This window comes from Squalius cephalus, assembly GCF_949319135.1.
Source record: "Squalius cephalus genome assembly, chromosome: 21".
NCBI classification, from domain to species: Eukaryota; Metazoa; Chordata; class Actinopteri; order Cypriniformes; family Leuciscidae; genus Squalius; species Squalius cephalus.
The window spans coordinates 5549087-5560349 of NC_137142.1; the positions used below are offsets into that span (position 1 = coordinate 5549087).

At 40.7% G+C, this 11263-nt stretch overlaps 1 protein-coding gene across 2 annotated transcripts; it reads right to left on the bottom strand.

Annotated features, from left to right (window-relative positions):
* Positions 1 to 3290: 3290 nt before the first annotated feature.
* LOC307149507 (uncharacterized protein) lies at positions 3291 to 10817 on the bottom strand. Of its 2 annotated transcripts, none has more exons than XM_079855844.1 (2): positions 10721 to 10817; positions 3291 to 6282 (listed from the first exon to the last, which is right to left on the bottom strand). In XM_079855844.1, the coding sequence occupies exon 2, from the start codon at positions 6196 to 6198 to the stop codon at positions 4789 to 4791; it is 1410 nt and encodes a 469-aa protein (XP_079711970.1). In that variant the 5' UTR covers positions 6199 to 6282; positions 10721 to 10817; the 3' UTR covers positions 3291 to 4788. The 2 variants fall into 2 exon arrangements, with proteins under 2 accessions (XP_079711970.1, XP_079711971.1); XM_079855845.1 differs by lacking the exon at positions 10721 to 10817 and adding an exon at positions 9796 to 9913.
* Positions 10818 to 11263: the final 446 nt, after the last annotated feature.

The window sequence follows — 11263 nt, forward strand, 5'->3', positions numbered from 1 at the left end:
GAGGACGAGGAGGAGGAGGTCGAGGAGGAGGTCGAGGAGGAGGACGAGGAGGAGGAGGAGGAGGAGGATGAGGAGGAGGAGGAGGAGGAGGAGGAGGTTGAGGAGGAGGAGGAGGAGGAGGTCGAGGAGGAGGAGGTCGAGGAGGAGGTCGAGGACGAGGAGGAGGAGGACGTGGGCGAGGAGGAGGATGAGGAGGACAAGGAGGAGGATGAGGACGAGGAGGAGGTGGAGGAGGACAAGGAGGACGAGGAGGAGGTGGAGGAGGACAAGGAGGAGGAGGTTGAGGAGGAAGAGGAGGAGGTTGAGGAGGAGGAGGAGGAGGAGGAGGAGGAGGTTGAGGAGGAGGAGGAGGAGGTTGAGGAGGAAGGAGGAGATGGAGGAGGACAAGGAGGAGGAGGAGGAGGAGGAGGACAAGGAGGAGGAGGAGGAGGAGGAGGAGGGTGGGCTACAAGTACAGCCAAACTTGAGTCGCTTCACCGTCGCCTCGATCATAAGAACCTTCAGGGAGAAAAACAGGTACAGTAGATGTCCTTCAGACTGCTCTCTACTGTAACTGTTGAGTTCAGTACACTGTGCTGTGACAACATGAACTGTAGCTGTTGCCCTAAACTACTGTAAAAAGAAATGCATCAAATTGCCTCACATACAGATAGAGTTTTCTGAATGCTTCCATTTTGTAAAAAGGATGTGTTTTACTTACAGTAATCAGTACTATCAGTACTTGCCAAATATTTCAGTTGATGCGTGCGAGCGGGGAACAGGCATGCTAGAAGATTTTACCCCTCTGCCTGGCTAGGGCCAACCTGTGATGTGGACGAGATTCCCCAGACCAAAGACGGGATGCTGGGGCAGAGTTTTTTTTTTTTTTATTATTATTTTTTATTGGTGTATTGCACTGTACAGTACATTAAGGAATAAAAAATGTGCCAATGTATCCATTGGTTGTCTTTTGTGTTCATCGTGTGAAAAGGTTTGTGAGTGGGGGGGACCACAAGCAACATAACTTACCAGTTTTGGAAACGTTGTTTTGAATTTATTGCACCAGTGTGTAAGACTATGTTGTAGCGTTTGTGTTTGTGAATGGCTTGTGTGTGTGTCTGAGGGCAAAGTTTGGTTTTTCAGCAAGAGTGAATGGTTTTGAGTGTAGAGCTTCATTTTGACCTGAAAATAGGATGTTTGTGGAACTGGGTGAGACGTTATGGATTTGTGTTTACTGTTTTGAGAATACGAGGCATAGTTTCAAGAAATGTGTTTAAGCAATCGAGAAAAACTGTAAATTAGTTCATTTCATCTATAAAGCAGTCCTGCAGAAAACAGTGATGTCATCGTCCAGCTCAGTTCAGTTCTCATTCAACAGCGTCAGTTCAGGCAGATCAATGACATGTTGAATATTAAGAGTCCCCAACTAAGCAAGCCAGAGGCGACAGGAACCCAAACTCCATCAGGGACAGAATGGAGAAAAACCTTTGGGAGAACCCAGGCTCAGTCAGGCCAGTTCTCCTCTGGGCATGTGTATATATATACTCATCTTCCCTTGCTGCGACATCTCTTCTGTGAGGCCGGGACAACCTGTCACTCACAAATCTATTGGTGGTAGACATGGTACAGTTTTTAATTATATGTGTCTACTTCCTCATGTAAACAATGCATTTTACATTAATAAAAGACAGAAGTATAAAATTTCAACATCATTTACTGACATCAGTATTGCCGAATTAGTAGTTTATGACTGTACTATGAACAAAGGCACACTTTAGGCATCATAGTCAGATATTCATTCATTGTAAATAGTCATTTAGTTTTATGTTTAACATTAGTGGGTTTTTTGTTTGTTTCATTGTTTTTTGGTTATTTTACAGAATGTACTTGCCTAAGACAGTATAGGGTAATGGTAACTGGTTAAGGTTAGGTTTAGGGGTAGTACCTAGTTATTACACAGTTATTGTAATTACTATAATAGATACATATGTACATGGTGAACAGGACTGTACAATAAAGTTCTACCATTTTTTTATTTTGTTTTTCAGGCTGTGCATTACAATGATCTTACCATGCTTCAAGAAAGACCCAATACAATGGTTTGTTGATTGTGATTTTCTTTCCTGGACTTCCAGGAAAACGCTTTAGAAATAGGAAGATACATTTCTATATTTCAGTGGTCCACTTTAGACCTTCTACTAACTATAAGTAACTTTGCAACTATGTCAACTAACTCTCATTAGAGTATTAGTATCTGCTAACATTTTACTTTGATACTCCTCAACAGATATGCGTACCTAACAGTCTACTAATACTCTAATGAGGGTTAGTTGACATGTAGTTAGTTGACAAGTTACTTATTGTTAGTAGAATGTCTAAAAAGTAATTTCTGTATAGCTATTAAAATTACATTTTGGTCACCACTGAATTGGGTAATACATTGACTTAGGCTGTAGACATAGTCAACATTGAAAAAAATATAGATAGGTTTAGTAATTTGTGTGTGGTTTTATATTGTCTTGTAGAAACACAATGTCATACAGTTTTTGCTGGAGTGTTTTTTGTGGGTATGCTACCTTTCCACATTAGTCTAGTCTTGTGGTGACATCTTTTGGCCGATGACAGAACTACAGGACAGAACAACATTTACACCGAGGACTTGTTTTAACCAGCACACCCAGAGGCCAGTTGCGTAAACATAGCCAGTGTGTTAAGAACTAGTCGTAATCTAGTCTTACTTTTCGGTATCAAATTAGACCATTCTAAGTTTTTATGTAACTGACTTAAAAAAGTTATTAAGTCTTATGAAGAAAAAAAAAAAAGATGACTAACTTGTAAGACTAGTCTTAGTAACGCCCCCTGCTGGTTTCAGTTACTGAGACAATGAGATGGGCACAAGTGTAGTATACATCAGTAAACTGATTCATCAAACTGGACTAGTCTCTTATGTGGACTTAATTACTGAATACAGACTGATACAGATAGACTGCTGATTCATGAACCAATTATTTATTACAAAAAATGCAAGACAGAACTCTTAAACTATAATCTAATGGCAAACACAATACAAAAACATACATCTTTTATATAAGATGTAGGTCTGCTGCATTGAGAGATGAAATAGCTACAGCAATTGAAAACAAAGAAAATGACAAACATAAATCAAACCGTGAGGAGTGTGGACAGGAGAGCGGATGAAACCTTATATTATTGGAAAGAATTGAAAACAATGGCAAGAACTAAGGAAATATATTAAAACTACCAACAACTACAGAGAGTACCAAGAGCGTTTTCTTTTTTTGATAACATCATTCCGGGTGCAAAAGTGTCATCATCGTCTGTGCTTCACACACGCATCTCAACTCTGCTCAAAGTCTCATTTTTCAACACCATAAATGGGTTAGTAATTGCTAATCAATTTCAATTCAGACAGTAAATGGTGAGTGAAAGTCCAGGCGCGTATGATCATCGAACAGGAGACCGATCAAACTTTGATGAGCTGAACCGCACGTCTTCTGTGGTGCATCGGAGAGCTTTGGTCTTACAAAGAGTAGCTGAGGGCACTTGATCGATTTTTAAAAATGCATGGAAGATATTTCCGTGCCTCGCTCATTTAAGGTCTTGACCGGGAGATCCAAAGTCGCGTTCCAATTTCCTAAATATGTAGTGCTTCTGTCTATAAATACAATAGTGCAATGCTTGTTAAAATATGAAATCCCTTGGCTATTCCATAACTTATGAAGATACAGAAAAATAAATCAGATAGAACATCTTCTTTTTTTTTTTTTGCAACTGCAACTTTTTACACATATACAGCAGAAGTAAAAAGCACACACTTTTGCGAGTATATTCATTTCTCGTATTCATCAAGTGCACACAAATCTATATGAACAACATTTTAAGTGCATCTGTACATGTCCATGTCCAATAAGCATAAAATGCACCCTCCATGGACACAATGGATTTCATATTTTGACAAATGAACATCGAACAGGAAAGAAGTACCAAAGACAACATGTTGAGGAAGCTAGTCAAATCCAGAGAGTCAAATCTAGAACAATCCAATCACCCCAAAACACTCCCGTCTGCTCTCATCCTGCAGTTTTGAATTAAACTGTATACACTTCTAATATCCCATAAAACCAAACAGCAAAACCTGTTTTTGTGTGTCCAGACTTCAAGTGAGAAAATTTGTTGGTCTAAGAAATTAGGTCTCATAAATATAATTACAGGGGACATAATTGATTCAAACCGCACACTTAGTGGAACAACGTTCAAGTAAATTGCATATAAAATTTACTTCTTGCATACAAAACTTGCCTTGCCTTTGCCTCTTCTACTCCAACCCACACCTCAATAAGTACTTTATTTTGGGTTCACAGGTTTAGTGCAAGCACGAAAAAATAAATAACACCTGCATTGCCAATGCCATCTGCTTTTCTCTGTTGTTTTTCTTGTGGACACCTAAAAAAAGGGGACATAAATTAATTACACAATTTGGCTTGCAAAGAATTACCTTCCCAGTAAACTGAACGAACAAAAGAAAAGGAAAAGGGAATGTCAATCTAAACAAACAAAATAAAAATTTAATTAACAAAGATTGCTACTATATCCCCAATAATGTGGCCGAAAAGGGCTATGATAATTACAAGACTATTAGAAAGAAGCCACACAGGCAGGGATGCCGTGAAATAAGAATGAGGGGTAAACCAAAAAAACAGCAAAAACACAACAACACTCCCCCCGCCCCTCCCATCTGTGGAGCCTCAACAGTTCCAGAACATCGCAATTAAACTATCTCAATCCTTCTCAGTCCGACTCGTATTCCAGCGGGGCCACCTCGTCGATGACCAGCTCCTCTTCGCACTTAATGTCTTCCAGTGTCGGCGACAGCTTCATTCCCGCGTGGACCTTCTTATGGCGCGAGAAGCTCGAGGAGTGAACGAAAGTCTTCCCACACTGCGGGCATTCGTAGAGCTTTCCCGACGCGTGCGTTTGCTGGTGCTGCTTGAGGTTGGACAGGCGGATGAAGGTCTTCTTGCACACGTTGCAGGTGTAGCACTTGTCGCTGGCGTGCGTGTGCTCGTGTCGGGACAGGCTGGTGGTGTGGCTGAAGCGCTTGTCGCACATGCGGCAGGGGTACGGCCGCTCTTCGTTCGGCAGACACAACCTCTTCTTGCCTCCTTTACTGTGCTTGTTCTTCTTGCACAGGGTGTAGTAGTTGGGCTTGTCGCGGGAGCACAGCTTCAGGCGGATCTTGAGGTCCGAGGACTTGTCGAGCGAGTCTTTGCCGTGCGTGTACGAGTTGAGAAGCTGGCGCACGTGAGCCACCTGGTGTTTGGAGAGGCCGGCGGAGTGGCTGAAGACCCTGTCGCACTGAGCGCACTGGTATTGCTTCTCTCGCTCGCCCGATGAGACCGGCATTCGTTTATTCGAGCCGTGGTTGGATTGGAAACTGTGCTGGGTCATGATGGGCGCCGGGGTTGGCGCTGGGTACAACGGCCTAACGGTTTTATCCAAGCCTTTTTTGTGGATTAACCGATGCCGCGACAGACTGGAGCTGTGATTGAACGTTTTGCCACAGGTGTTGCACGTGTGCAGTCTCTTGGTTTTGTGGCATTTCTTGTGAATGGCCAAAAGCCGCTTGCCGTTGCACCTTACCCCGCACAGATTGCACTGGAGAGACTTTTTGCTGTCGCCTAACTTGCTGAACCCCTTCGAGGAAGCGAGGGCCGATCTGTCCGAGTGAACGTGCAGATGGCGAGCAAGACTGGAGGAATGGCTGTAGATCTTGCCACAGAAGTGGCACTTATAGGTTCTAGTGTGAGACACCTCCTTCTCCCAGGAAATATCGGAAACGTCCTGGGCTTCGCACAGCTGGCTATTCTCCGGTTCCGTGTTGTCGTCCGAGTCGGATTCACTTCCCACCTCCTCCTCGTGCGTCGGGATCAAATTCGGATCTACTTCCTCACATTCTGGGTACACCGATTCGTAAGGGACAAAGAACGTCTCATCCGGTTCCACTTTCACTATCTGATCCGAGGTGAAGCAACCAGCCTCGTCCAAATCCTTTTTGACACAGGCTATAGTGAATTTTGAGCCCACCTCGGCCCACTTGACCACGTATTCGATGGGTTGGGTGTCGAGCTCGACCGTGATGAAGTCTGCTCCTAAAGCGTCCTGCTCGGAGCAGGTCAGCTCTGTTTCTATCTCTTCCATTAGGGCTGATTTTCACGGCCCTTCTGTCGCTTTCTCACTGGGGAGCAGTGCCTATTCCCACCTTAATTTACACCTCAGCAAACTCTAGTAGGAAACAGAAACAAAAAGCGTTTGAGTTCGATTAAACAGTACAAGCAATAATAACACACATCAACCAATATTTGGCTATTTTGAGATTATTGGCTGATAATTTGTCAGCCTGACAGATTATTATCCCCTCCCTCTTGTGTAAATTCTAACAGCTTTGTCAATATATAAATTGTTATATAAATTGTAGTCAAGTCAATTCATCTTCATTTATATAGCGCTTTTAACAATGTAGATTGTTTCGAAGCAGCTTTACAGAGATAAACGTATAATTTAAGGTAACAGAGATTGTTTTGGCTTTATAGCGGTTCTTTAATAAAGTTATTTTCCATCTAAAGTTAGTTTTGATTGATTCACTTCCGTCGCAACGATCATTTGTTATTAAATTAGGGGCCGCTAAGACGACACCATTCTCTCTACACAGACTTTAAACACTATCCTGTGAGAAACGCTGATGGCGTTCACATGCACATTAAGAAGTTCTATTTATGTGCGTTTGAATATATGTGCGCAGGTTTGTAATTCCCTACAGACCAAGCCTAAACAAAGTACTGGTGTTTCCTTTTAGTTTTGATACAGAATTTTATTTTATCACTTCGGGGTAGGTACGCGAAACGAATTTTCCTGACAACGCTTTATCTGTAGAGTGGTAAAGGGATCCTCCATAGGAAGAGACTAGTTGGCACTTCAGCACTGCGTTGTCATCGGGTCCAGGCGGAAAATACAATGTAACTATTTCTGTAGTAGTTCATTTTGAGTTGATATTGACAACCCTCTACAATGCGAGTAAATCACAAGCATATGTGACCAAATTTCACGCTGGGCGACTAAAAAATGACTTTAATTAGCCAATGGCTAGTAAATTGTACGATCTCAGTCGACTGTGATTGAGTTAGAGGAAAAAAGTTTGGCGCTGAGCTTTACGCACCGCCACTTGGCTGAAACGCCCTCTGTCGCTTTCTCTCACACACATGAGAGAAAGAGAGGCTTACACAGGCCACGTAAAGAGAATTGATGCTGTCGCGATCGGGCCAGTGCTACATCGTCATTAAAGTTTATCATTTGCATGTGTTTTTAAGCCTTGCCAATTTAAACATTGAAGTAGTGTTGTCAAAAGTAAAATTTGGTCGCATATGCAAGTGATTTACTTGCATTGTAGAGGGTAGAGTTGTCATAAAGTACCGACTTCGGTACTGAAATTTTAAAAATGTGAAGATTTGAGCTAGGGATGCCGAAAACTAAACATTTTCTTGACCGACCACCGAGCCTCATTAACCGGTTGAAACCAGTTAACCGATTAGTTAAAAATATGCTACGCTATTTGAAATAACAGCCATTTCGAGCCGGGAATTTCAATTTCGCAACTCTGTCGCATCTCTGCCGCTCTGCCTCCCGCTCACACACACACTGCAGCCAATCCCCTACAGCGCGAAACATGAGTCTCGCAAACGCGGCGGACAAATCGGAGGACAAATGGCTCCTTAGTTTCTAAATGGTTTGGGTACAAGGTGATCGCGTTGAAAATAAAGGCGTTTGTCTAGCGTTAGAAGCTCATTTTAAACATTGCCGTGGCTCATTTAAGAAAATGACAGCTCCGAAGAAACGCCGCTTTAGTTTGAGGTAGTGCTAATAATAAAGATGATGATTCCTGTCGTCTGCCCTGGCTCTAACCTCGAGTGTTTTAGCCTGTAGCCTTTACTTTTCGCACACCTTGTGAGCGCGCGAACCCAAACGCTGTGACCTCTCGCCAAATGTTTTTATTGGTTTATTAAGTACAAACAGGCGAGTTATGAAGAATTGAGTGTGAGGAATTTGTTCACTTCACACAAAAAGATCTTGGAATGAGATGGCTAACTGTAGTAGCGTTTAGTCCACTGTCTGTAATAGCCTAATTTAGAGATCACTTTTTTTTTTTTTTTACCGACTACCGACAACTTTGATCGGTTAACGTTGATACGGTCAGAGCGCTGTTGAGCGGAATCGTAAATACCTCTGATTGGCCATTGTGTTCACGCGCTCATCGGATATCTCTGTGATTGGCTACAATTCAACGCAACAGCACTCAAAGCTTCACATTTTTAAAATTTCAAATTACAAAACTTTTTGACACAACTACATTGAAGCGGAAGAAGATGTGAAAATAACTCGCACATCCGAAGCGCATGCCAAGAAAGCGTATGAAACAGTACAGTCGAGAAAGAAAACGCATGTGTAACAGTATCAGTATATTGGATCCTTGCATTCGGTCTTAAAGTGACAGCAGCCTAATATTCCTGCTGCGGTCTATTTTTAACATTAATCAAACAAAAGACTCACTGCTTTTGACTTAATAATTTTATAACTTTAATAAGGATTCATCTATATTTAATTTATACAGTAAAGACTATTCAGTGTTGTTTTACATTTGATTATTCAATTTATGTACTTAATCTGTATAACTACTGTTAGATTTACCTGAAAGGCACTGTTTATTTTATTTATATCTTTGTTCTGTTTTGATTATTTGTGCTATTGCTTGTAGTCTGATTATTTGTTATTTTATTAAGTTTACACTTGTCTTTAATAGTGTTTGAAATTTATATTTTTGTTTTATATTTACGTAGATTTTTTTAATTTGCATTGTTCATATACAAAGTCTTGCAAGTAAAATAAAAAAAATTAGTAGCCAATGGCAACTCGAGCTTCAGTGAGTCTGTAGAAGGTTGAGTAAAATACAGTAGGCAACATTTGAAGTGGATCAAAAAAGTTCATCAAAGTTGTCCTGAGACAAGAACAGGTATTGGTCAAAATCCATGTATAACTTTGATGAAAGGTTTTGATCCACTTCAAATGTTGACTACTGTAGATGTTTTTTTGTTTCGTTTTTTATGGTCATGATATAATATCAGCATTATATCACTCTTAGCCACTGAAGAACCATGCAAGTCTACTGCTAGACAAAAAAGTATAGGCTGCATGGAGACTCCTGATCTATGCAAGATATTGTACTTCCTCTTAGATGTTTTTTACAGTCTGCACCATTAACAGCAGCCAAGCAGAATATTCCTCGACTGTCATTTGAGAGATCCAGAACGATAACGTACATTTGAATAAAGTTCTACACTGACATTTTACAGCATGTTCTGAAGAATCATTCCGACATTTACAGAACACTCTAAAGAATCACTCTGACATTTAAAATAAAGTCATTCTGATATTTAAGAGAACATTCCATGGAATCATTCTGACATTTAAAGAACGTTTAGAACCATGATTTTGACAGAACGTTCTGGAGAATCATTCTGACATTTAGAGACCTTTTAGAAGAATCGATCTGATGTCCTGGAGAATCGTTCTGCAGTTCGTGCGAAACCTGTCAAATCCGTCGGAACGCGTTAACATGTCGATGATCAGTAAAATGAAAGCGGAGGTTCGCGCCAGGGTATTTCCTCATCAGCGGGATGCCGCGAAGCCGCCGCCGATCTCGCGTTTTCGCGTGTTTACGTGAGGCTTATTTATTTATAAACTCACCTTCTCTGATCAGTCGTGGTAAAAGACATGCAAAACAAAGTATTTAAACCAGCGACAAAAAAGAAAAGCTGGCAAACAAAAGCGTTACAACGGTAAACAGGAAACACAACTGTGCATCGACACGGTGCATTGTGGGAAGGGATTAAATGGGGCTGCAACCGAGTGTCCAACTATATTTTTTATTTTAAGAGCATTTAATGTCGCACGGGTCGTGTTCAAGTTGTACACGTCAAGAACGTTTTAAGGTCTCGATACTAAAATGTAGACAAGAACTGTGCCATGATTCACTCTGACCTTGTAATGGCACGGAAGAGGCGTTCGGCAAAGCCTTACTGTACATATATTATAATAATGCCAGGATTCAATCGGCCCGCCATAAAATCGCACATATATCCAGCATTACAGACAGACGATGCAAGCGTATATCTCACACCGAGGCCCAGATACACACTGAAACTGAATACGATGTGTACAAGCTGTACTTTCTGTACTACTGCCAGCTTGTGCTGAAATAACTCGCACTTACGGTTGCTCAAGAATAAATATTATAATCACTGACCATTTCGATATACACATGAGAGAAAACAGATAATCCGTGAGCCCATTCGGTGCTTAACATGCGTTTTGATCGGTTACTCGTAAGAAACGGATGATTCAATTAGATAAATAACAATACAATACGCTTCAGAAAGAGCCAAAGGTATTATAAAGACTCCGAGAATAGTGACATATGGCCGGTGTGACTGTATGATCTGTTGTATTTAGATTCCTCAATACAGTCACTAAGAACCACTGTAATATTATCACAGCGCGTCTTCCTGTCCCCATGGCTGCACTTCATTGTGATTAAATAACCAGAAGCATCCACTGTTCAAACATTTTGCAATCAGCTAAGTCAGTTAAAAATGTATTTTAAAGTAATTACCAAGCATTTAATGTGCAGTTTGGTCGATGGAAATCGGTTCGGTTCTGCCGCACCTCTGTCAGATCATCCCGATGTCGTCACGGATGTCATCTTTTTCTCTCAGCCTCGTCACCGCTGATGTATAAAACACCTGGATCGACTTCCGCATTCCACTGTGAACATGATAAACAGCATTAAATACGGTGTGTTTTATTGTGATATACTCCAAATAATTAAAAGGGACTGCCTGGAAATGACTGAAATTGTTTTTTTATTACGGAATAATATAATATTTCCCTAGTAACAGAAAAAAAACTAAATAATGTGCATTTCCTTTTTGAAATTACATGGACATGACAATAAATATAATTTGTATTCATACATGTATTTAATTGATATGTCTATTTTTTTTATTATGATTATATGCATATAAGAGAATTTCCAAATATAGCATGAACTTTTTTGCAAAGTATAACTGGTTAAATGTATATAATAATAATAATAATAATAAATAAATAAATAAATAAACAATTGCCAGAACAAATAAAAAGAGTGTTTCTTTAC

Bases quoted from the DNA above. Each gene is read 5' to 3' on its own strand.
- LOC307149507 (XM_079855844.1), bottom strand. From the start codon at position 6,198: ATGGAAGAGATAGAAACAGAGCTGACCTGCTCCGAGCAGGACGCTTTA.